Source organism: Eublepharis macularius, chromosome 2 (genome assembly GCF_028583425.1).
Source record: "Eublepharis macularius isolate TG4126 chromosome 2, MPM_Emac_v1.0, whole genome shotgun sequence".
Taxonomy (NCBI): Eukaryota; Metazoa; Chordata; class Lepidosauria; order Squamata; family Eublepharidae; genus Eublepharis; species Eublepharis macularius.
In genome coordinates, this window is record NC_072791.1 from 22,721,874 (window position 1) to 22,748,501 (window position 26,628).

General features: G+C 42.1%; 2 protein-coding genes across 2 annotated transcripts in view; one reads left to right on the forward strand and one right to left on the reverse strand.

The window, feature by feature from the left end:
• The window catches only part of TECPR2 (tectonin beta-propeller repeat containing 2), a 64,474-nt gene extending 46,941 nt beyond the window's left edge, over nucleotides 1-17,533 (reverse strand). Inside the window, exons 1-9 of the mRNA XM_054971131.1 lie at nucleotides 17,450-17,533; nucleotides 12,449-12,696; nucleotides 10,207-10,335; nucleotides 9,719-9,850; nucleotides 9,407-9,564; nucleotides 8,091-8,403; nucleotides 6,660-6,792; nucleotides 3,730-4,212; nucleotides 346-1,313 (exon numbers count right to left, since the gene is read on the reverse strand). Of these exons, the coding sequence (XP_054827106.1) occupies nucleotides 346-1,313; nucleotides 3,730-4,212; nucleotides 6,660-6,792; nucleotides 8,091-8,403; nucleotides 9,407-9,564; nucleotides 9,719-9,850; nucleotides 10,207-10,335; nucleotides 12,449-12,667 (2,535 nt within the window). The 5' untranslated portion in view covers nucleotides 12,668-12,696; nucleotides 17,450-17,533. The remainder of the gene's footprint in view (nucleotides 1-345; nucleotides 1,314-3,729; nucleotides 4,213-6,659; nucleotides 6,793-8,090; nucleotides 8,404-9,406; nucleotides 9,565-9,718; nucleotides 9,851-10,206; nucleotides 10,336-12,448; nucleotides 12,697-17,449) is intronic.
• Nucleotides 17,534-17,619: 86 nt separating this feature from the next.
• Nucleotides 17,620-26,604, forward strand: CINP (cyclin dependent kinase 2 interacting protein). The gene is made up of 5 exons (XM_054971998.1): nucleotides 17,620-17,669; nucleotides 22,741-22,900; nucleotides 23,123-23,246; nucleotides 23,689-23,812; nucleotides 24,545-26,604. The coding sequence occupies exons 1-5, from the start codon at nucleotides 17,663-17,665 to the stop codon at nucleotides 24,745-24,747; spliced, it is 618 nt and encodes a 205-aa protein (XP_054827973.1). The 5' UTR covers nucleotides 17,620-17,662; the 3' UTR covers nucleotides 24,748-26,604.
• Nucleotides 26,605-26,628: the final 24 nt, after the last annotated feature.

The following is a 26,628-nucleotide window of genomic DNA, read 5'->3' on the forward strand; positions in this document are numbered from 1 at the left end:
GGTCATCTTAAAGTGTTCCAAAAGTAGAAGGGCTCAGTGCAGAACTTTAAAGAGCTAAGAAAAAAGGTGAATTCTTCTTTACAATATGGCGTGTCCAACCACCTTCTCCTTCAAACTCACAACCTTCAATATCTCACACCCTCTCCTCCATTGTGTCATTCCCTATTTTTTTTTATTCAGTTACTAGATTAGGGCTGTCTGGTATTTCAACACTCAGCTGGGATGCTTGGGGGCTCCTAATTGTCAGCTGGAGGGAGACGGGCTCTACACATAGCAATTCATTTAAAAGGCATAATAAAGCATATTTTTGTATGTTGTGCTGCAGATGCATGTTCAAGAACATACCTGATCAGATTTTAAAAGAATCCCTTCCTCTACACTTGCTTGGACTTTCTCCGGTTGAGCAAGGCAGCCCCCCATGTCCGCCACACTAGTCTCTGAAGACGAAAAAGGCAGGCCATGCCCATAGATGTCCTCTTCGTCACTTGATGCTGATTTCTCAGCTGCAGCATCACTGCTTACCCATTCATTGGCAGTGTTAGCACTGCATTTAGTGTTGACCGCCTCCCTGAAATCCTGTCCAGGTAAGGAATTCTCTTGGGGATGTGGCTCATCCTTAGAAACAGCAAGAGGATGATTAAGGAGGCTCAGGGGGGCTCCATCCATTAGAGGTTGCTCAGATTTCTGCTCTGGGAGGGGTCCAGCACCAATTTCCCAGCCAAAAGATTCCTCAATACTGGAAGATGTTTTCACATTTGCAAACATGCCAGTCACAGGCTCTGTTCCTTTTAGAGAATCTAAAGCACATGGCTGACCTAGTTGGTTTACTATCCACTTGGTTTCACACAGGGCAGAATATTCCTCTTCATTTCGGGACAGCTGCTCCGAGTTGGTTTCTGCAAGTTCGGATGGAAGGCTCTCGTTACGTTCTGCCTCATCACTACCCATTTTATCACCTGCAAGCATCGAAGCTGAGGAGGAGTCCGTGGCAGGCAATGCACCTGCTCTGTTCTCCCCATTAGAACGTTTCAGCAGCTCAGGAGCTTCACCGTTCCCCTCTGGGGTTAGAGCAGCTGCTGACTCTGGGGACTGAAGCACACTGAAGGTTTCGGAGCCGTTCTCCTCCCGCAGCACATACTGTGGCTCCAGACTTTCCTGGTCTGGAGAATCCATGCAGTCTACAATGCTGCTCATCAGGCTCAAAGTAATGGAGAGGGAGTCTGCGTTTACTGACTGGGGACTGTTGGTAGAATCTGGATGTTCGGAGCATGGCGTGCTCTCCAGGGAGCTCGGATTTCTCCTGGTCCCATTTTCTAAACTCAGATACAGTTGGGAGATTAAAGGGGGGGATTGGGAGAGTGAGAAAATGAAGAGAATTGAGGAAATATCATTTAAGGGTGAATTAAAAACAAAATATAAGCAATTGCATTTTAAAGCCTTGGATAATCCTGATTTTGACATATATTGGCAAACTATAATGCGTCTCCATGATTAAAGAAGCCACAACACAAAGTACTATACTCTAGAAACTTAAGCTGCTTTCCACGCTCCAAGCTAGAGGACTTTCCCATTCCTGTTTCTTAAGATTTAATTTTTTTAAAAAAAACCTGGAGATGCCAGGGATCATATTTGGAACTTTTTACATGCAGAGCAATGGCTCCTACCAACTCCATCGTAACAATGAAGTATGATGCCCATATTCTCCGAGTTTGAATCTTACACTGGATGGAGGGTCTCCGAACTAAAAGGTGCAAATAGGGACCTGATTTAATGGCTAAGCCACTGGTAGGGTGCCGACTCCATGCGTCAAAAGGCACAGGAACCTGGGTAACTATACTGTGTCTCCTCCCTCCCCTGCTAAATTTTTCATTACCCAATTAAAGTAGATGTTTTGGATTTATGCCAATTGGTGTAAATAGGATGAGTACAACCTGAATTCAAGGAGTCCTACCTACATGGGCCAGCTCTAAAGGAATCGATGTACGCTTGGTGTGGAGAAGTCACGGGGGGGGGGGGAAATTAAGACTCTCTTCTTGGTGAAGATATTAGCACATTCTGAAAAGCATGGGTTTGCGAAAGACAAAATTCTCTTTCAATAGATACTAGAGAAGGGACACCCTGTCATATACATGCTTGGTTTGGACTTGGTAAATCAGGCAATTCTGCAAAAATATGTAAGTAAAATTAGCAAAGAAGTTTTGGGTTTTTTTAGGCCCAGTTCAGAATGATTTGAAAGACATCACTGGGAAATAACAGGAACTTTCTCAAAGGTCTCTCTCAATTGTCCCCAGTTCCTCTTGATGCTGTGGCAGGGCAAGCAGTGACATTGGGATGAATGAAGCCTCTCCGCCCCCACCCCACTCATTCTATTATCCTCCCTCTTCATCTACAATACCTCTGTTAAGGGATTTTCTTATAGGGGAACAGCTGCAATTTCTAGTCCCCTGTATGTTTAATTGCTTGGCCAGACCAGGCTGAAAGAGAGTCTTGCCTGTTCTATTCCATGTGCACTTTCACCTACTTTCATACTTTCACTCTCTGCTAGAATTTGAAATGTAGATAAAGACAGTGGGACAGGAGGGTATTTTGAGTTAGCAACAGACATGGTTGCAAGAAAATCTTGGATATTACAGCCTTGTCTTCTCAGCACCCTCTTAGTAGCCTACAATTCTACCAAAAGATAACAAGAGGTGCCAAAGATAGTGTTAATTATCAGTCTTTTGTAGTTTATATGACCTGTCAGCTTTTAGAATTTATTGCTAGCTCTTCAGAAACTTATTGACACATGTTTGTTTTCTTATTAACTATTCTGTTCTTGTAAACAATTTCTTCTCTTGTATTGTCGAAGGCTTTCACGGCCGGAGAACGATGGTTGTTGGGGGTTTTCCGGGCTGTCTTGCCGTGGTCTTGGCATTGTAGTTCCTGACGTTTCGCCAGCAGCTGTGGCTGGCATCTTCAGAGGTGTAGCACCAAAAGACAGAGATCTCTCAGTGTCACTGAGAGATCTCTGTCTTTTGGTGCTACACCTCTGAAGATGCCAGCCACAGCTGCTGGCGAAACGTCAGGAACTACAATGCCAATTTCTTCTCTTGTTCTATAAATGAGAGTGCTATAAATGAAAGTGCTAGCTATGCACTTCGACTGAATTTGTTTTGAGTGCATCAGTTTAACCTGTGTTTCCTCAAATAAACTTTAATTGTCAGTTATTATCTGCTCTGATCTGATTTTAAAGACAGAAATCTTGGATGGGGGCTCTCCGAATTGGGGCTTAATGGGAGGTTTCCCCCTCAACAACCTCGGCTACTATTGTGATAGCATCTGAATTGTCTGGTGTGCCCTGCTAAACACAGTCCATAGGATGCTTGAAATCTTAACTTCAAGTGGTCTGTGGACTTCATTTCTCAAAGCACAACTGGCACTTCAGAGGATTTAAGCCTGAAGTACTAGAGGGAGGGACGGGTAGGACAGAAGGCAGAGAGAGAGAGAGAGAGACTATCTTTCTCCCAGTTGGACGAAGATTTAGAAGTTCTGTAACATTTATACTGAAGGTAAGTATTATGAGCCACCAACGTATGTGTTCTGAACTTTAGAATACCAAACTTCAGTGACACCCCTATCAAATACTATACAGTAATATGTGGAGGAGCAGGATGGTCGGAGAAGTTCCCTACCAAAAGATGTCACTAGAAGTGAAAATCTTAGAAAAGTCCTCCTCGGCTAATTATTTACCAGGTCTTTTCCTTTTCTTCTTTTTTACTCTGATTGGTTTGACGACGAGTTCTTGGTTGAAGTCTTCAGAGCTAATCACGCTGAATCTCTGAGAACACAGAGGACCTTCTCTCTGCGCTTCCAGTAAGGTTGGGTCTCCGCTGGTCATGAAACTGGAGCTACTGTCCACAGAATTCATTGAGCTGCTCCTACTTCTCGACTCACTAGCTACTGAGTAGCCTCTTCTCCTTGGGTCACTAGTCAAGTCCCCTAGCCCATCAAAGCTCTGTGAGCGGATTTTCTCTAACAGAGCTGCTTCCAGATCAGTTCTTGTTAGAGAACCGTTTTTATCACCAGGAGTCTGGGGTGAAGGGGAGCTACTGAATTTTTGGTTTGCTTGTACAAATGGGTCAGGCGACACAGATGTAACGACTGAGAGCGGGCTCTGTAATTTTGGGCTCAAATCGGATAACGAACTCGTCAACTTTGAATTTATATCTGAAACTGAACACACAAAGATTACAACATTAGATGGTATGCAACACTTTGCGTTATTTATAAACAAGAGTCAACAAAGAGGGCTGGAAACCATATATAGGGTGACCTTGAACCTCTCTCTCTGACTGAACCTAACTTACCTCATGTTGTGATGATAAAAAGGAGAAGGAAAGCACATGCTTCCTCAAACTCCTCAGAGGAGGGGTGGCATTAAAAAGGTAACCGAACTCTAAAAAAGTATGAATTGGGGACAGAAAACGGGTGGCTGGAAATTCTCTTCCTTTTTCATAATATCAAAATTAACAACAACAACATTCGATTTATATACCGCCCTTCAGGACAACTTAATGCCCACTCCGAGTGGTTCACAAAGTATGCTATTATTATCCCCACTACAATAAACACCCTGTCAGGTGGGTGGGGCTGAGAGAGCTCTGAGAGAGCCGTGACTAGCCCAAGGTCTCCCAGCTGGCTTCAAGCAGAGGAGTGGGGAATAAAACCTGGCTCTCCAGATTAGAGTCCTGCCACTCTTAACCACTACACCAAACTGGCTCTCAGGATCATTCTATTAAAATGTTGGGCTGGGGATTCAGGGCAGATGGGGAGGATACATAACCTAGAGAATCTACCATTACAAGATGTGGCAGGTTTTTTTTGAAGGATTAGAAAAAGGCATGCAGGTTGTGTGGCTATTGATGGCTATGAGTCATGACAATGAAACAGAACTTTGTTCACTTGAAGGCAGTATCCTCTGAATACCAGATTCTGGGGACAAAAAAACAAAGCGGGCTGACGACATCAAGCACTGTGTGTTTCCCAGAAGCATCTGCTAGCAAGTGCCTGACTAAATGGACCTTTTCATGTGGGATTTTTGTAGGACACTCAAGTCAAGAAAAGGTACTTTGATGGACATGTTTTCTTGAAATCAATATGACGATAATGAGAAAAACTGGGTAAAAGGAATACCATCAAAGAGCTAACATCTCTTGTTAAAAGCAAACAAGTTTTTTTAAAGTGCTACAGTATTTGACAGGAAGTCAGGTTATGCAGAATACTCTTGAGTTTTAAGTTCATTTAAAAAAAAAAAGTAGAGGGGCCTTTAATCCCTGAAAACTAAGCCTGGATTCATTTATACTGACAACGGCATGTAATCTTCCATTATGAAGTAAGTCGGGAGCAAGGCCACTTTTACACTTGTACAAGATCCGTTCTGTTGCTTTGTATCAGTGGGACATATCCATGTTGAGTCACATCTAGCTCTTCAAGGCTGAGGCAGAGGCCAATAAGTTAAAGGCTGCCTCTGTTCTTACTTATTTATGATTTATTGATTCGATTTATAGCCCACCATCCCCGCGAGCGGGCTCAGGGTGGGTTACAGCAGCATAATATTACAAGAAGAAATTCCAACCATCCTCACAAGCTATGTTGGATTACTGCAAGAGAATCTTCCATTATCACTGACCAAGCAAAGGCCTCGTGTTCTAGCAATAGGGCATGTTTGTCCCTTAACAGCCAGAAATGGGAGTGCAAGATGGCTTCCCAAAAGTGAGTCTGCTACTAGACAGAGGGGCCTGAAATGCAACCAATGAGTCTATTCTCCAAGAACATATACAGCCGATATCAGCAATTGCCAAAAGTGGCAATGGATTTTTTAAACCAGGTTATGCAGAGATGCCTTCATAAATTTTGTAATTCATAAATTTTAAGTCTTTTCCCTATCAGTTCTGTGGCTTAGCTCATGAGGGTTCGACATTATAGTATGGATCCAATGATCCCTCTACACCAGAAGACGGCACTTCTTGCACAAAGGGAGGGAGGTTTCTGCAAATTCTCTTCCTCACCTGCAGTGTTTGATGCCACAACGCACACTTTTTGGGAAAGTCCACTAAACTTCAAGCACGGCCTTTGGGGGAATGCAAAGGATTGCAGGTGAAGGGGAAGGAGGTGGGAAAGCCCCAATGTGCAAACAGAACTTCACACATTTTTTTCCTTTTGAACCAAGGTCATATGCGTACACTGCAAAGAACCCTAAAGCTCACAGAGAATAGTTTGAGACCAATCATCCTGTTCTCCCTTTCAAAGTGTCATTCAATTTAATGTAAGCAGAGAACAGAAAATAGCAGTTGATGGGGACCTGTTTGTCCAGAGAACCTCTCAGTGTCTCAATAAAGTAGTCAAGTGGTCATTTGAATCTGTTCAAAGAATGACGTAAGAAGAGCCTACTGGATCCAACCAGTGGTCCATCTGGTTCTGCATCCTGTATCACACAGCAGCCAACCAGTTACCCCGGAGGACCAAATAACCAAGGCGTAGAGGCTGAGGCCCTCCCCTACTGCTACCTCCCAGCACTGGTATTCAGAGGTTCGCTGCTCATGGATGTGGAGAAGAATTGCTCCCCATGCATCAGTCGTTTTACTTATGCTATGCGTTTAATATGTTAACTCGTGACAAACCTATTGACACCAGTCCTTCAGGTCTGCTCGAGAGCCTTATGATATCTCTGTCTCCCTTTAAAAGAAAAATCTCATTTTCGGTACAAGACACAGACACAATATCACCAGACCCTTCCAAACTGCCAATCAGAGCCTGTGAAAACAAGCAGAGTGGAAGATAAGCTATGAATGTGCTGAGTATTTCTCCAATATGCAGACAACACTTGACGAGTTTTTATTGTAGTTTTGGCTGGGAACATTATTCAATCAAAGAGCGCAATTGAAAGGAAAGGGGGCTTAGGGTGAGTGAGGGTGATTCACATTATGCTTGGCAAAGAGCACAGAACAGACAATGGGTTATACATGTTTTATAAGTTGAGCTCTGTTGCTGGGCTAGCGATGCTGAATATACCACAAACATAACTGCAACTTGCATTTGTCAATGCTTTCAGTGCTCAAAGTACTGCAAAGATGGCTGGCAAGAAACTTCGGAAGTGTATTAAGATGAAAGGAGAAAGTATAGCTGTGTTGCCACCCAATCATTAATGTGAATACAGCCTACTGATAAAAACTCGCAAGGATACAGAGCTTCATGTTATGATTAGGGCATCCCAAAAACGCACATATGGGAAACCTGACCTGAAGGAGTACAGGAATTGTAGCGCACACACATGCACACCTTTCATGTATTCACAACTCTGTTCGCAGTCCCACTGCAGCTGGAACCATATGCTACAGTAGCTTAATACTTACAGTCTTACTGCATTTTTTAAAAATTTAAGAGAAATGTTACCGATAACTGTAAGCCTGTAGTATACAGAGGCCTCAACTTGGATGACCCTTATCCAATTCCTACTCAACCGTAGAACTAGGCAGACAACTACAAACTCTCTCACCAGTTTCCCATCAGTGTGATCAGGAACAATGGCTGCCTTGGCATCATTCTGTCCTAAGACTGCAAAGCACTTTGCATTCCAAGATTACGTACAAGTGCAATGATATCTCAGAATCTAACAGCAAGGCAGCTGCCCCCATGGTAATTACCCAAGAAATACAAATGCGTAAAAGCAGACCAATGGAGTGTGCTCTGTTCTCTCCCCCTCCTGCAGAATGGTTCGTCTACTGATACAGGACTGGGGAAGGGGGAAGTTGAGCCAGGTTTGCCAGTGGAAAAGGGCCTCAAGCTCTCCTCCCCGTATTGTAAGGTAGTGGCTGAATGGCTGGCTACTGATGGAGCAGTGTGCCACTGCCTTACAATACACAACAAAGTGCCTTCAAAGATCAAGCAGCAAACACATTACTTTAGTCACAATGCCAAAACCTTTGTGCAGAAGAGATGAACATAACAATATTCTTTATATCACCACCCTAATTTAGCATTTCAGAGAAGAGCCCACTGATGTGATTTTAGAATGCCTTTGCTAAAAACACAGCTTTACTGGTTTCACTCACCTGGTTTACTGTGTCTAATAAATAGATGCTATACTCATTCCAGCTCAACACCCATCCTTCCTGGAAAAAGCAAGAAATGAGCCCGAGTTGCCTCTCAGGGAAATTGTAACTTCCCTTATCCGCAGGTTCCATCCGAGGATATAATTCAAAAGGTCTCGTTCCAGCAGCAAACACCTCTTTCAAAATAAACGTGGCCTGTACAGTCCCGTGCACATCCGATTTCCAAAGCCGAATCCCAGGCCTTGCAGCAAATAGTGTCAGGTCACTTTGCTTACACAGCCCAGGTATAAAACATGCTCCCATTTTCCCAGTGCTAAAATTGAAAAGCAAAAGTATTGGCAAACCACATAATTACATTGGGGGGGGGGGAGGATAGAAAAAGAGACCACCACTCTTTAGTGTTTTACCAGGAGGATTCTGGAGAGGCAGTGTATAAATTTTATAAAACATACATTGAAGATGCTTTGTAATACTGAACAAGCAGAAAAACAAAAAAAATAGTTCTCATGCTATGAATAAACACTCATAGTAAATTTGTAATTAATGACCTGTTAACGTAAGAGAAGAACAAACATAAACCAGGATTCAAAAAGTCATGCACCGTCTTCCTTGGACATGTTAGATCTTTGCCAGCTCCCTTCCTGTGGCAGCTCCTTGAGCCCCTGGAAATTTATTTCTGAGAATCAGAAGAATCTCTCTCTGGAAGGTGCAGTACAGGGAGAAGCAGCCAAGGAAGAAATCAGTGTGCCACAGTCATATATGTGCACACAAAAGTGATTTCTACTTATATATGGGGTACTTTGAATCTTGATCAATGTTTCTTCCAAATAAATGAAGAAGGATAAGTATTTTCAACCCTGATAATGTAAAGATATGCTGATACCAGAAATATGGTTTGCAATTTCAGCAGAACTTACTCTGTTTCCGTTTTTGCTCTGCAAACGAATACAGAGGACTTTATTGGCAACAACACAAGAGAGGGAAATATATGAATGGATGTGGAAATTTGAATTAGACCCAGGAAACATGGGATAATAGCCAAGAAGAAGAGGAGGGAGCAGCATGGGATATTAATGTCCTACTCTTGACCGGTTAAGTGTCAAAGCATTTCAGATAAGCACAGCCATTTCTCTTCAGAATAATTAAAAGAATAAAATCATGTTTCAAATGATCTACTTAACAGCTTCAGAGAAAGCATGCTGAGCATAAAATATTTTATGTAAATAATTATGCTGAATTACATTCACTGCCCAAATCCCATCTCTACACATCTGAAACGAATGATAATCGTTTGCCTCAGAGTTTAATAGAGTTACCTTTTCCTAGGCTGGGTTCCAATCTGCTTGACAGCTTTTACTTCTGTGTAAAAGAGTAGACTTCGCTGTAAAGTGGAGACCAGTAACACTTTCTGGCTATAATCTAGCTGCACAATTGAAGACGGCTCTTCTAAGACCAAACTAGAATGGCAACGGCCCTGGAAAGACATGCCATGGATGAAGAATACCATCACTTTCCAATTAAGAACTTAACTATACTTTTAATTAAATGTCCAGCCTTCCACACCTCCGATACTGCCTCCACATTTGATTCAGAACCCCCCCGCCACTTTTTCTACAGCAATTCCTTACCTGATCGAGATCCAACGCAGAGTACACAATTTTTCCTTTGTCGTCTCCAGAGAATAACTTCATTCCATTGGGACTCCATGCCAAGGCTGTGATGCTACTCTTGTGGATACCAGACACATCAAATCTTCGAAGCTGCAAAACAGACTCCCAAGTGAACATATCAAAGAAACTGGCGAGGGGAGAACAGACAGAAAGCCGATTCTTTGGTTCAATTTACATATTGGTGCTGTTCTCTGTTTAGGCAAGCTATTTCATTTTAACACATATAGGGAATTTCACAGAAACATGTTAGCAGACAAAGATGGCCTGTGCAATTAGGACTTTCAGAAAAACAAGCCAACAAAAAAGTCCCACCCCTACCATGAAGCTACAACATCCTTGCTAGATATTTCATTAAGCACATATCCTTAAGCTGACTGCCAGCAAACTGCACAATTAACGCGAGCCTGTCTTGAACACTACGAGTTTTAACCAAGTTTGGCTCTTACTTGTTTGTTTCTCCCAGGCAACGAAGAGACCAGCTGAAAAATAGCTATCTTGCCTGAAGCTGTTCCAACAGCAACAAGATCATCAAAGCAGCTCAAGAGTTTCACAACTGTAATAGACTCACTTTTCCCCTGATCAAAGAAGAGCAAAAAGGTAGCTGGTGAAATTAAGGCCGCAGGTTTCCAGATACAAGCTTAAACACACGAGTAAGTTTTATTTGTGCTGGCTGGAACTCGGATGCCCAAAGCAGCGTTTCATTCGAATGTGTCACCCCCCCCTGATCCTCACACCCAGGAATTCTCAGAGATGTTGCTTCAGAGTCTGTGGTCAGATACATAAGAACACCAGTGTGGTGGAGGTGACAGTGTGCTGAATTAGGACCGCGTTCAAATTCCCAGTTGCCATGAAATATACTTGAGCCAGTCATTTGTTCTCGGGCTATTCTACCGGTTGTGAGGATAAATGGAGGAGAGGAGAAACATGTCCATTGCCCCAAGCTCCTAACAGGAAGGGAAGAATAAAAATGCACTAAATAAAACATCTTGGAACAGAGCCTCCTCTCCTGTGGCTCCCACCGCCCAAAGTTCTTGACTACAATCTTTTCAGCCAACAAGTTCAGGGAGGGGGCAGGATGGAAATAGGAATCCAAACTAGCTACTGTTATGATTTGCAAGAGTATAGGGAGAAGAACTGTTGGGGAACACCTTGCGAGAGGCACCACATCTCACCTGTATATCTGTCTCTTTCCTATTTGCAGGAATGAAGCCTGGGCGAGCCTTGGCAAAAAGTCAAAAGGCTCCTAGTCCATGGCTTGCAGCCAGTGGACTTCAAAACCTGCACAAGGCTTAGTTTTGTGCTTTTTTGTTTTCTTTATTAATTGTATTTTGCTTATTTAAAATGTTATTTGAACTGGATGTTTTTGTGAGCCGCTTAAAAGCAGGGCACTGAAGTACAAAAAAGAAATGAAATAGATTGATGGGTATCTGGATTTGTTTTGCAAATGTAACCACTTAATTTACATGTTTTACATACTGCTCTCAAGTGGTAGTTTATTTACTTCATTTATACCCTTTCTCTCCCCACAACAGGGGCCCAAAGCAATTTACACCATTCTTCCCATCTCCATTTTATCCTAACCCTGTGAGGTAGGTTAGGCCCAGAGTATGTATGTGACTCACCTCAATGTCACCCAGAAAGCTTCCGTGGCTGAGTGGGGATTCGATCCTGGGTCTTTTAGATGCTAGTCTGACACTCTAACCACCCTACCATGCTGGTATGGAGGCACGTGACACAGCAGCCATGGTGAAGTTAAAAATGTATAGTCTTGGTTACTGCCTGCATTTGAAATCTCCCAGGAACCTACTTGCACCACACTGAGCTCCATAACAGAAGACGGATATAAACGAAACAATTTACTAAATTGTGGATATTTATCTGCCATCACGAAAACTATATTTGGCTAATCTGATGGGAAATATGTTATCTTGTGATTAAATAAAAATATCATGGAGGTGCATTCAAGTCTTGGCCTTTGGATCATTTAAATAAAGCACCCTCTGTACAACAAGAAAAATGTGAACTTAAAAATAAAAAAGAAGATACAGCTTGAAATCAAACTATAAACCATGCTGAATGGAATAACAGAACTATAGACAATTTGGTAGAGAATGAAACTTGACCTTAGTGTTAGCAATGACAAGATCAACTTTCATATGGTTCCAGAAGGACAGAAGTCTTCTGTGCTGAAAACTAGCAGGAATCTTGCAGCACTTTAAAGATCTTTTTATTGCAGGATAAATTTGCATGGACTACAGCCCACTTCCTCATACATCTGGGTTCTAGTCTACGAAAGCCTGAACACACACGCAGTTGTCTTATACTGAATCAACACATCAGTCTATCAAGGTCAGTACTGTCTACTCATAATGGTGGCGGCTCCCCAAGGTCTTACAGTAGAGGTCTTTCTCATCACCTACTGCCTAGTCCTTTTAACTGGAGATACTGGGGATCGAACCTGGGACCTTCTGCATATCAAGCAGATGCCCTACCACTGAGCCACAGTCCCTCCACCCAAGCATATGCAGGCATAAATTTCTTAAGGGGCAACAGAATGCCTGTTTGGTTTTTAAAGCAAACTCTACATCTTTGGTTCACAGCAAGTTAACAGATGTTAAAACTGAGGCAGAAATCTCAGGTATATTCTGAAAAGATGAGGCATTCTTTTAAGAACGTGTTCACTCTTACCTCAAAATTGTATTTTTTCATCTGGTTTAGGTGCCTGCAGTACAGATACAGCATACCGATACTGCTGCCCACAGCGATGTAGTCCCCATTGGTGTCAAGTGCAGTGAGGTATACCACAATGGAACGGAATCCCTTTTGGATCTTCGTAGGAATGGCGTTGAGGAGGTAATACAAGGGGCAGAACTCCTTGAAAGTAAAGGATGGCATCACAGATGCCATGGTAAACTTCTGTGTGTGTTACCTAGAGTCTGGGAAAAATGCACTTCCTTTATTCCCCGTGTCAAAAGATAACCCATACAACTGAAAGCAATTACAATACAAGTCAAGACCTAAATATAATTCTCTCTCATATTTATTACTTACCTCATTTATACCCCGCCTTTCTCCTCAATAAGGACTCAACCAAGCTTACATCACTTTCCTCTCCTCCATTCTATCCTCACAACAACCCTGTGAGGTAAGTTAGGTTGCGTGTGTGTGACTAGCCCAAGGTCACCTGGTAAACCTGTATGGCAGAGTCGGGATTAGAACCAGGTCTTCCAGGTATTAGTCTGACACTAACCATTACACAACAAAGGTTCTCACCTGACAAGTAATTTTTGGACTTACTACTACACTGAATCTGGGATTAGGGACATGAGCAGAATCTTTATACTAACCTAGAAATCAAACTACTCTGCAATTTATTTGTGAGTCATGATAGTTAAGGTGGACAACATGTCATCTGGTTCTGGTGCTTTAATACTGTGAATTGTGAAGGGAAGCACAAATCACTCTTATATTTTTTTTCCAATTTAAAATAAGGTCAGTTCTGGCATGTTCCATGAGAATTAAGGATTTCGTCTGGATTTTGTTGTTAATCCCATAGAATTTACACAAGTGATCCTGCCCCACAGAAACTGCTCACAAGCCATAAAAGTGAATCATGAAGCTAGTGACTCATTTAGTGCCTTACACACAATTGTTTTCCTACATGGACATCCAAATCTCTTGCCGGCTCACCAAGAGTGAGTGCCTTTCCTGGGCTTTGTGACTAGCAGGGAACAGAAAAATGGGAAAGGGGGTTCTCTACCTTCCTTTTGTGCTGGGATTTCACAAAAGCAGCCCTAGAAGCTTGCCTAGCTTCTTCCTCTTGCAAAGCCCAAGCTGGAAATAAAACAAGACACACCTCCACCCATCCTGGTTCTCAGGCATACAGAGAGGAACTGGGGTCAGGGCAGGGCTTTGTTTCACTTTCCACAGGACTTTAGAGGCATCATCAAGTGGCTGAGTAGCCTTCCCTCACTTCCACTGTAGATAGCCCAGAAGTTCCTGGTTCAAATTCTGACTCAGGCCCATGCTTATTAGCCAGCTGGAGGCAAGACACCACTTTCTTTGCTTCAGGTTTTTGTACACAAAACGAGGATAATTCTAGTGACCTGCCTTGCGAGACTGTTGCAACCACTGATGTATGAAAAAGTGCACTGAACATGTGGAAGGTGCTAAATAAATGCTAAGTATTATTATCAGATAGCAGTTAACACAAATGTATTCACAACAGCGCTGTCTGTTTTATCTATACTCACACCATCTTTGTCTGTTTGCAGGCCTGCTTGCAGGCTAAAAATCTAATAAATACATAAATCTCACATCAGCAATCCATTCAAGCAGATACCTGTGCTACCAGCTCTGCCTGAACCAACATCTACACAAAAGGTCAGCGGCAACGGCAAGTAAAACCCACACAAAGGGCTGAAAGCTACTGAATAGCATTGCTTGGAAACAGTGTGATACAGTGAAAGCTAAATCTCAAATAAGCACTTTCTTTTGCCAATCTAACATCTCCTTTCCTACTTGGATTGGCATCACCTACTGGCAGGGCTTTTTTTCTGGGAAAAGAGGTGGTGGAACTCAGGACCACACAATGACATCACTTTGGGTCAGCTGGAACCATGAGGGAGTTTTTTTAAAGTTTAAACTGCCCTCTTGAAAATGGTCACATGGCTGGTGGCCCCGCCCCCTGATCTCCAGACAGAGAGGAGCTTAGATTGCCCTCCATGCACGGAGGGCAATCTAAGCTCCTCTCTGTCTGGAGATCAGGGGGCGGGGCCACCGGTCATGAGATCATTTTCAAGAGGCGCTGGAACTCTGTTCCACTGCGTTCCAGCTGAAAAAAAGCACTGCCTACTGGCATTCTTCAATTATGCAACTAGGAAGTCTGTACACTCAGAGGACATCTCTCATACTATATAAAATTACCTTGCATGGAGTAGATAATGTACCCCCATACACAGTTTGCAATATGTAATGACTGCAAACAGGGGTGATCACCTGCCATTTATCTGTACATGAAATGTGTCAGACTGAATGCCAGAGTAAGGCCAGCATCAAAAGTCATGGTCAGCACCAGCTATCTAGTTTCAATTCTCAGCTTTCATGAGAAAACCATGTTGGGCAACGAGAACTGCTTACCCTGATCATGGTTATGAAGTGCCCTTAAGAGAGCTTTATTTTTATTTCCGAAGCCACAAGCTTTTAGGCATACTCTTTCTCATAAATAAGTAAATTAGAATATCAAAATCAAATGACTGGATACAAACCTATGTATGCTTACATGGGAATCAGCCCCCAATAAATAAACCGGGACTTACTTCTGAGAAATGACATAGAATCTGCACTGTTACTGACCTACCTTACAGGGCTAGTGCGTTACAAACAACATCTATGAAATGCTTTAAGCTTACAACAGTACTAGGTTAATGTAATGTGTTAAAATTATATGGATGTAAAAAAGGGGGGGCAGTTGCAGTGGGATTATAATAATGCCAAAAAGCCAATCCATGCTTTTTATTCCAAAAAGATGTACTGGAATTTTTAAAGAGTTACATTATTTTTACATGCTTCCCCCGATACGAATACTAGCGTCGTATCTGAACAAGTAAAGCACGGATTCACACTCAATCTGCCAACTATATTCCATCAAAGAATCCTATGGTGTTAACAGACCCAGAAATTCAACATGTTCAGTCCCCTGTTCTATGGCAAGATTCGTCTTGCTAGAAGAAAAACACATTAGGAAATGACTGGTGTTATTCTTTTCTAGGAGCAGAGGGGACAAAGGACAGTCTTTTCTCCTGTAGCTCAAATGAGGAAGCAATGAGAAGGCATGCTTTGAAAGACAGCATTAACTGCAGCTTTCCTAAACCTTCGCCTTGCTTTTTAAAAAGAAGGGGTGTAAAAGCTAAGCAGTTTGTGAGATATATCTTTCCCCACGAAGTCTGCAACCCACATAACTACCCCACACAGAAAGTCTCTGAAGAAAAAATCAACAAGTAACACAAAGCAAACAGAGCAAGATACTCTGCTAAAGTGTGCAGGCCTGTTAAATCTGTGGCCAGGAGACTCCACCCAAGTTCTTCCAAGCAATGCAGTGTTTACAATGGTTTGGAATAATCTATATGCACATTCATTAGGGGAAGAATCCCAGTGGTCTATTTTTTGTCTCAGCAGCCAATAAAGACACACACTGCAATATTCAATAAAGCATATTGTAAGAACAGAAGTTTCCTAAGAAACCTGCATTTTCCCAGTTTGATGCCTGCTGGAGAAAGAAGATGAACACAAGTTTGTGTGTTGCTAGATAGCATAAAGGAGGAAAAACTTGTGGCTACAAGTGATACATAACAGGTTTAACAAAAAGAGGCAATTCTATCTCCACACACAACAGTGATGAAAAGGACAGAATAAGAGATGTAGGCGAACTATTACACAACCTCGAGGTATATTATCACTTTGGAGTCCCATCTCCATGCTCAAAGCCCATAACTCTATTAAGGTGCCCAAGTCCACCCATAAGCAAAAAATGCACTCTAAAAACAAATGTTAATGGATGGCCAAAGTATAGCAAGAGGGTAAACTAATCTCCAAAGAGTAATTCTAACTATAACTTCTCTGCAATACTGACTATGCACATACGTTAGGCCTCACCTGAATAGCCCTGGTAAGCCTGATCTCAAAAGCTAGGCAGGGTAAGGCTGAATGGGAGATCCTCAGAGAAGACCAGGGTTGCAGAGGCAGGCAATAGCAAACCACCTCTGTTAGCCTCTGGTCTTGAAAACTCCAGCAAGGGTGGCCATAAATCAGCTATGACTTCCCACCACCACATACATTTAACAATGTATGTGGTGGTGGGAATTTGCAAAGCAGACCTAATTTCCCACCTGTTCATTTGAGAGGCATTTAAGAAACTTGCTTACTGACCCCCCATCTCAGTAGCCATGCCTGGCCTCTGTCATTGCAATAAGTACTTCTGAGCATGTGCTAAGTGCCTCTAATCACCTACAACCCTAACATGGTGACAACTTCTAAAGGCAGCCGAAAAGAGCAATAGTCCAGTAGCTCCTATAAGACTAACAAAATTTGTTAGTCTTATAATGTTAGATATCTGTTAAATTTCGTTAGTCTTATAGACGATGCTAAACTCTTGCTGTTTTCTCCTGCTACAGACAAACACGGCTATCCATCTTGATCTAACTTCTAAAGGGACAGCTATGTTAGTTTATTTTAACAAGCACAAAGCCTTTTTTGTCCACAGAAAGCTTCTGCCACAATAAATGTCCGTATTTAAAGGTGCCACAGTTGTGTCAGGCAAGTAGCTGGATTTGAGTCCAGTGGTACCTTAAAGGCCAACAAGATTTCCAGGGTGTAAGTTTTCGAGACTCAAAGCTCCATTCTTTATGTATTTGATATCAAATTATCTGAAGAAGGGAGTTAATCTTGTTGGTCCCTAAGGTGCCATAGGGTTCTTTGGAAAAGGTTGGAGGAGGTTATAGAAACCGTTTAACTGACAGAAGCTTCCTCGCGTTTGCAAAGTAGCCCAGGGTGGGGCGACGAGCCCTTCCCTGAGGAAAAGCTACAGCTGAGGAAATTCTCCAGGGAACAACCAGGATTCCCACAATCCGTTTCTATAGAGACGGAGGCAGCCGTCCGCCCACCCGACTAGGCCGCAGCCCGCCTACTCACCTCAGCAGGGCGCGGGGCCCTTCATGGCTTTCGGGCTGGGCATGGGTTCTCCCACCCCACAAGCCCCGCGGCGGTGGGAAGGGAAAGCCCAGCGTTTACCGCGGCCTCCAGGCGGCAGCGGCGGGATGGTATCGAGGGGCGGAGCCGGACGTGAGCGCACTTCCGAGGGGAGAGGCCTAAGCCGGAGTCCCGGCCTGTGTAGGCCGAGCGGGAATGGCTGGTAAGTGACTTGACGGCGTTTCTTTGGAAGACGCGAGGTGGAAGTTCGCCCTGGCGGTGGGTCTTGTAGGGAAAGAGCCGTCGGACCCGGTTGGGGTTCCTTTTCGAGTTCCGTATAGTGCAGTCCTGTGCAGAGTTACGCCGGTCTAAACCGGTTGTTTTCGGTTGGCTTAGACTGGAGTAACTCTGAATAGGACTGCATGCACATTAATACTTGTTACCGGGCTATCAATCATAGTTTGCCGTTCTCACTAAGACCTAAGGTATCCACAGTGCAAGAGAAATATGTAGGGTGGCCAACCTCCAGGTGAGCCTGGAGATCTCCCAGAATTATAACTGATCTCCAGACTACGGAGATCAGTTCCCCTGGAGGAAATGGCTGCTTTGGAAGGCGGACTCTATGCATTATACCTCGCTGAAGGCCCTCCTGTCCCCAGGCGCCATCCTTCCCAGGCTTCACCCCCAGATCTCCAGGTACTTCCCAACCGAGAGCTGGCACCCCTACTTTCACAGCCAGCATGGTAAAAAAAAAAGGAAGTCGCTGGGCAAGGAAGCTTGTTCAGTTGTGCATCCTTAGCTGTTCTGCGTTGTTTGTTGTATAGCCTGTAATCTATGTTCAGTAATCTATGTTCAGTAGGGTTGCCAACAGGGCAAAATGCCCTGCCCTTTTAATAGAGGCTTAATGTGTGGAAATGGGAACCTGTAGATTTTCATAGCATGGAGGTAAATAACATCACATGTTTCCTCCAGGTTGATGGCAACCCTAACTTCACATAATTGGGCATGTAGTTATTCAATTTTGTATTCCTCTCTCATTGTTCATTTTATGTCCTATATTGTATTACTACGTTTTTTCTCTTTCTGTAATCTGTAATCCATTTGGAATCTCAGTGAGAAAGGCAGGCTATAAATAACCTAAATAAATAAATAACCCTCCTTCCTCATCTGAAGAAGTGAGCTGTGGCTCACAAAAGCTCATACCCTACCACAAATTTTGTTAATCTTATAGGTACTACTGGACTCTTGCTCTTTCTTCCCTCCAGCCCTTCCAGTCCTTAGTCTTTTCTAGTTTATATTCATAGGGAAGTAGCTGAGATTTTAGTTTGCTTTACTAATGGTGAACACAGGAGGAGGAGATGATTGTTATTCTGGATTTGTCAAAATCCAAAGGTGTATTCTGAGTGCTGCTGTTGACAGTGTGAAGTACACATGAAGCTGCCGTATATTGAATCAGACTATTGATCCATCAAAATCAGTATTATCTACTCAGACATTGGGTGGCTCTCCTAGGTCTTAGGCACAGGTCTTTCATATTACCTAATCTGTTTTTTTAAAAAAAATTGGAGATGTGGAGGATAGAGCCTGGGACCTTCCACATGCAAAGAAGATGCTATACCACTGAGCCACAGCCCCTTCATAACCCTAACTGGAGTCACACTTTTTAAACCCCAGGACTTCCTTTACTTTTGAAGGGATAGGATGCCAAATCCTATGTGGTTTGGTTTCCAAATATCGGCTGCAAACTCACTAGCCTCACTCATGCTGTGCAATACTGGGAAAATAATAAAAATGGCCAACCTTATAAGGCTGCTGTAAGGGTTGCATTGATCTGAAACATTTTGAGCAATAAAAATGCCCTCTAGATGAATATTGTCTTCAACACTATTAAATGTTTTCATAGACTGCCTTTCCACTCTTTGGGACTCTGCCTTCCAGGGGCAGGTTATAAGCTACATCCACAAATAATTGGATATTGTAATATATAGAATCATAGGGTTGGAAGAGATCTCTAGGGTCATCTAGTCCTACCCCCTGCACAATGCAGGGAAATTCACAACTACCTTCCCCCTCCCCCACACACACCCAGTGACTTTTGCTCCATGCCCAGAAGATGGCAAAACATCATCAGGATCCCTAGCCAAACTGGCCTACGGAAAATTGCTACCTGACCCCAAGGTTGCAATTGGCCTTACCCTGGACATGTAAGAAGGGGCCAAGAGAACTAAGCACTGATGTAATCCTTCCTGCCTTCCCTCTCATGATCTGCCCAGGTTCACAGAATCAGCATTACTGTCAGATGGCCATCTAGCCACTGCTTAAAACCTCCAAAGAAGGAGAGCCCACCACCTCCTGAGGAAGCCTGTTCCATTGAGGAACCGCTCTACCTGTCAGGAAGTTCTTCCTAATGTTTAGCTGAAAACTCTTGATTTAATTTCAACCCGATGATTCTGGTCCGACCTTCTGGGGCAGCAGAAAACAACTCTGCGCCGTCCTCTATATGGCAGCCCTTCAGTGGTCTGCACAAGAAAATACATTTGTGAATTATTGCTATAGCACATCATCCAACCATGTGTGGATGCAGCCATTTTGGCCTAGGATCTGGGAGACCCAGGTTCAAATCCCCACTGTGCCATGGAAGCTTGCTGGATGACCTTGGGCCAGTCACACACTTTCAGCCTAGCCCACCTCACAGTGTTGCTGTTGTGAGGATTAAATGTAGGAGAGGAGAACAAAATAAGCCACTCCTGAGTCCCCTTTGTGAAGAAAGGCAGTGTATAAGTGAAATAATAAAAAAGGTATTCACACTATACAATGTTTGATTGAAATGGACTGCAGTTGGCCTTGCCTCCAAGTAAACAGCCTCCTTAGTTACACTTTAATATTATTCTGCTTACTCTCATACATATTCTTTACCACTCTTACTGTTAAAATTCTAAATTGTTGAGTTAGGGATGAATCAGTGCCAGTTATTCCAGATTAAGTAACCTACAGATTTTTCATATTTGAAGGCTTATTTGGAAATATTTTTCAGTTTCTTCCATGTTCCCCTATGAAAATATAGGTAAAAATATCTGTAGCATGTACAGGCATTAGCTTGAACTTGTGGGAAGTGAAGGGCAATGCCTAAAGGCATTGTAAGGGCTACTGTAAAGCTACTAAAGAGTATCTAGAATCTGATCTAAAAAACGAGACTTGATTATATCTCTCATATTTTGTATCCTGCTCTTCTTCCAGGGAGATCACAGCAGGTAGGTTTCTTCGCTTCTATTTTATCTGTGCACAATAACTCCATGAGGTAGGTTAGGCCAAGACTAGCTAAGGTCACTCAGAGAACTTCATGGCAGAGCGAGAATTTGAATTCAGATTTCTCCCATTTGAGTCCAACACTCTATTACACTAATTAGCAATGCTCCATATGACCAGTGGCAAATAATTTTGAAAGAGCAAATCCACCCATACATCTGTTACCTCACCTCTGCAAACACAGGAACATATGTTCAGATTGATATGGGGGAATTTGCTTGTTTGTGCAGGGAGTTAAAACGGGGATCTTTTACCTAGAGGTGGTAAATAAGGAGCGTGTTTCAGTAGGAAAAGGATATCAGTAACCAGATTTAAAGATTTAACAAGAAATACGGAGTTTATTGAGGGATTTGGTACAATAATAAGGCTGGTGGACTTAGATACTAGCAATGCTACTCCTAGCTTATACAAAATCCAAGCACAGACAAAATAGCATATTCCTTAGCCAAACTCACACTATCACAACAACATACCAGAAATCAACAAGAGCTACTCCAATTTGGAGCAAGAGATACTTCTAAACTAGAGGTCTAAATGTGAGAAAAATGGGAAACAGTAGAGAGGAGTACATTGGGACAGAGGTGTCCAGCCTTCCAGGTGTGGGATCCTAACTAGTAGAGAGGAGCAAAATGCAAGCTTTCCATGTAGCACAGCATGGATTGGAAAGCAGGGAGAGACAGATTGAGATGGGAAGCAAAAGTATACCTCTCCTAGTTTGTGTAGAAATTCAGGATGGAAGAAGATCTGAATCGCAGTCCAGTTGAAGCCAGGAACCAGTGATTTCAGCAGGAGTAAGGCAGTAGACCAACTGTGGGATTGGAGGAAAAGAATCCAGAAACCAGCAACAAAGCTTTGGAAGCTAAGAGGCGGCTTTTATGCACACTTATTTGCATTGAGAAGGGGGCAGTGTTTCTGTTGCAATGGGACTGGGTTTAGGGGGGGAAACTTGGAATCTTATTGGAAAGTTTGAATTTTAGGGGCGTGGAGGGCAAACAGAATTCTAAATATTGCACATGATTTTAAAGTATGGGGAAAGAATGGAAAAGTCATCTTGGCATGATTATGTTACCTGAGAGCTGACCGGTCCAGGCCTGTGGGACAAAGGCTGGGTGATGGTTTGATAGTCCTCCTTGGGTCTGAGATTGAATTACCTGACTGGCAAGCGTGATTAACAAAGGTTAGAAGATGGCTGGTGGCCCTGGCTTCAGTTGTGATTAGGTTTCCAGGAAACTTCTGCATTGTAAACCAGATTCCTGGAGGGTCCTAAGTCAATTTATTGCCCAGCAAACCTTGATCTTTAAACATGGCTTGAATTTTGATGAGCTCTCAGGAAGCTAAAGAATAGAACTATCGTCACGGGAGTGTCCAGCCTCCCCCAGAGGAATTTGGCCACCTCCCTGTGAGTCAGCTTTTCTGTTGCTTGTATCCAGATCGCAAATTCTCAATGTTTAATATCAAAATGGATTTCCTCCGTCAGTCTCAGACAGCATATGGTACATGAAGTCATGAAGATGACCAAAAACATAGCTCCCAACTCCCGGCTGCTTTCAGGGTTACACATCAGTTGTCTACAAGGAGCCTGTTGGGTGCATGGTTTCTCACAGCACAAGTGGTTTAAAAGCACTCTGTACAGTAACCACTGACTGTTCCTAAATAGCCAGAGATGCAGAACATACCAGTATTTCCTCTTCATTAAAACAACATAGTAAACTCAGGGACGCAAAAGAGTTAAGCCCTTTCTCCTCCTTCACCTTTCCACTTAGTAAATTCACTGATAACATTTGCAAATGTGGACACAACCTGACAGTTGGTTGAGATACCAAACATCAAGTTCTCTCTGTGTTCTTGGTTGCAAAAAGCATAGAGGAGTTAGGAAAATGTGACTGAAGCGTGACATTAAAACCCAGAAGACAGTTTTTAAAAGCAGGATCTTGCAATTAACTTTTAACTGTTCTGATTTAAAGTCTTTTTAATGTTTCTGAATATAGGTCGAAGTCTTACCCCTAAGGCATCTGGGTTATCAGTCAGTGCAAGAAAAATTAAAGATAATGCAGCAGACTGGCATAATTTAATGATGAAGTGGGAAACACTGAACGAAAATGGATTTACCAGTGCTACCAAAATTGTGAACATCAAAATTGCTACACAGTAAGTGCATTGAAAAAACTTGTCCACAACTATCCATGCAAAGGTCATCTCTGCCACCAAACTTCAGTTAGCTGGCAGCTTTTTAAACGTTTGCACTATTAAATGCAAGTTTAATAGTCCTATTACACATCAAGGGGAAAGAAGATTTTGTATGCTACTGACAGCTAAGGAGGGTAGGAATAATGACCACTGTTCTTAATATGGAAAAATATTTTTCTTTAGGTTTAAAGATAAGTTGGAGATAAAATGTGATGAAGTAGCCGCTGATGATGGAAGACTACTACCAGTTTATAATGCTGAGTTGGAACAGTACTGCACAGAACTACTTGGGACCTTTGAAAAGATGGTACTCTTCTTCACAGCCATAGATGCAACATTTTTATGCTTTTAGTTCCTTACTCATCTCGTCTTTTAGACTAGAACTAGAAAGATCTTTTTTCTTTTTTGCAGTGATACGTTGTTTGAGGCAACATTAGTAGTGTATAGGAGACCTCTCTGGCATCAAGGAATGAATATGAATGTCTGTCTCCTTGCAAGGCATTAAGAAGTGCTACAAAGGAGGCTTAAAAGCATTCGCAAAAACACTTTTTGAAAATATTTAGTCCAGACTGAATATCCCCCCCCCCCCAAGTTCTTTAGGCTCCTTGGTAGAAATTTTTCCAGCACAGAAATCTCCTTACAGATAAAATGGTAGAATCAAAGAACCTGATGTGAAGTATGCTTAGTTAATTACTCTTTCTGTTAAATAAGATTACACAAAATACCTTACACATGCATTTTCTGTTAAGACAAAAATACATCAGAAAATGGAAAAGCTGTGTTCAACCACTAAAGGAATCTGTGACTTGGAAAAATACAATCATGGGAACCACAGGACACCATTGTTCCATACATGGCCCACCCCCTATTTCTGTAAGTAGACTCTTCTTTTGAAATTGCTGATCTCTTTCCATTTTGGAGTGTGGGTTGTTAGTTGAAAACAATAGTCAAAATACATGGAAAGAATTCAGTGTAGCTCATGAGGATTAGCCCCGTGGCGCAGAGTGGCAAGCTGCAGTACTGCAGCCCAAGCTCTGCTCACCTGAGTCCAATACTGTTGGAAGCTGGGTTCAGGTAGCCGGCTCAAGGTTAACTCAGCCTTACATCCTTCCGAGGTCGGTAAAATGAGTACCCAGTTTCCTGGGGGTAAAGTGTAGATGACTGGGGAAGGCAATGGCAAACCACCCTGTAACAAGTCTGCCAAAACGTTGTGATGTGATGTCCCCCCATGGGTCAGTAATAACTCGGTGCTTTACCTCTTTACCATGAAGACTGGAGTGCAGTTCTATGAGAGGATTATGGATTTTCAGTGGAGAATGCTTCAGGCACTGTACTTGCATGATGACAATTCCCAAAATCTCATACAAAATACATTAAAAGTGACTTAAAACTTTTATGTGATGTTAATTTTTTTCAGCATGGGTGGGGCAGAAAATCTCACTTTGGGAACTTAGAAAATTTTAAAGACTGATAAACTGAATGAGGGACAGGAATTTAATATTTAGAGAAAGGAATCCCTAATATTGTAGTGTTTGTTATGATAGAAACAGAATGTAGAGGAAGATTTGATTTTAGAACCACTTCTTGATTTTTTTTAAATTTCAGATGAAGCTTCTGTCAAACTCTTAGAAATGTACTCAAAGGAACTGAAACTGAAGGAAACTATTGTGCAAGAGATGGCACATACTTCCGACCAGGATCTCTCAATGGTCTACTTGTCATCATGGTTGTATCAGCCTTACGTTGAGCAAAGCAGCAAAGTTCTGCTGGAAAGCATGTTGCTGGAAACAGGGCACAGACCACTCTAAGCACTTCAGATCTACTTGCAAAGCAGTCTCCTGCCCCGAAAAACCCTTGGATGAAAGTTTGCAGACTCTTCTAATGTTATTTGTTAATTTGTTGAAGAACAGTCTTAACTTATTTTAAAATAATTATTTGGTTTTTTAAAAAAATACAATACTATTCTGACAGGTTTTTTTAAAACTTCGTTGATACTGGTTTTGTTATGACTTTTGTAGAGCAAAATAGGCAAATTTCTAAAGCAGTGCTTGACTGACAATCTTCAAAAGGTCAGCATTTTGTTTCAAGGTATTTCAGCATCTGCTGAAAATCTGCCTCCCCCCACTTCCCAAGTTTGTACTATAAGCAAAGTACCTTCATACCTATTGATGTTTGAGGGGATGATCCCAATTATTTATTCTGTGTAAACAAAGTAGCTGTTACTTTGTCTACACTAACTTTTTAAGTAGTAGAATGCTGTTACCTTAGCAACTCATTACTAGCTGATTCAGATTGTAGCATTTGTTGTGACTGAAAAAGAGGCTCCTAAGCACATGGTACCTTCCTTATAGATATTATCACTGTGAATCTTGACAGCCTGTATAAGAAAGGGGTGCCATCAATGTTCAAAACCCTCCTAATGATCAGGCCCAAAAAATCAGAATGGAGGAAAGGGGAGGCTGTTTTGTGGTAAATATCAAGTGCCATAAAAGAGACAGGGACTTCCGGCTAAACAAGTAAACAATTCCAGGTTTGGTATAACAGAGAAATGAAGATGCTAACCAATAGAATACACTGGCATCTCTTGAAGGTTAGTAAGAACAAATCTTTCTCATATTGTGCACAGCTACAGAACAACACTAGCTTCTGAAAGGAGGATAAGTGGCAGATGATGGGACTTAAGTGTGATTATAGTAGCAATAATTAACGTCATTTTTAAAAAAGCGAAAGTCTCCCAAAGCCTGGATGACAACAGGTAAGGCAGTTCCCTGTACCTTTTCCTATGAAGCCAGGAAGACACCAGTTGCCCTTCTGAACATTTAACGGCCTTCAGATAAAGGGAGAAATTCTGAGAATGTAATTTCCTTCATCCACAAATCGTTCACCCTCTATTGGCTGAAAGAGCATGCCTTAATAACTTTACAGCTTCTACTTCATGAAGTTAAGCAGACAGAGGTCCTGTTCAGACATAGTGAGAAATTAAACTCTGCACTCCTTACTTAAATAAAACCATGTTTTCACATCTGCACCAAGACACTAAGATAAATAAATCCTGCACCCTATTGCAGGTCTTTCCATTTCCTGTACACTCTAATCCAGGTACTGTATGGGATACCAGCATTTTCAGCTTCAAACCCTTAAAACAGAAAGTAAACTTGTACTGAGCAAGCCATTTGCCAATGCCTCATGCTTTAATTAAATTAGTGTTTAAAATAATGCACCTTACATTTGAATTTGGAAGTGCTTGTGCCATCCTCTCTTTTGCCAAGATCCCATGAGTTCAAGTTGAAAGAAGGCCATTATATGTAACCATCATATTCTGTTGTAAAATTTGGGACTGCATAGACTTGAGCACGGCTTTGCTTTTAATTTTTATTTTCTTGGTAGTTCCAAGTAGTTCCCCATCTCAATATATTTTTAACAAATATTGTCAACAATCATGTATCTGACAAAGTCATTCTTGGGAGATTGTATCAAGTAGACAATGGAACCTATACGGAGCATCTCTCCCGCTTACTAAGCAGTTTAAATAGTCTTTAGAAGTTTTGGTTATTACGCTAAACACATTCAGGATAACAAAACAGGCAATACATTGCATTTCAACATTAAATTAGAAAAATATATGTTAAAATAATTTCTCAAAAATAAATCAAGAAATAATGCTCTTAGAAGGAAATGATGCAACATCT

Excerpts from the sequence above, each read along its gene's own strand:
- CINP (XM_054971998.1), top strand. Across the intron at positions 23,247-23,688 it reads TTGGGACCTTTGAAAAGATG|ACAAAAATACATCAGAAAAT; the intron begins GTACTCTTCTTC and ends TTTTCTGTTAAG. Across the intron at positions 23,813-24,544 it reads ATGGCCCACCCCCTATTTCT|ATGAAGCTTCTGTCAAACTC; the intron begins GTAAGTAGACTC and ends TTTAAATTTCAG.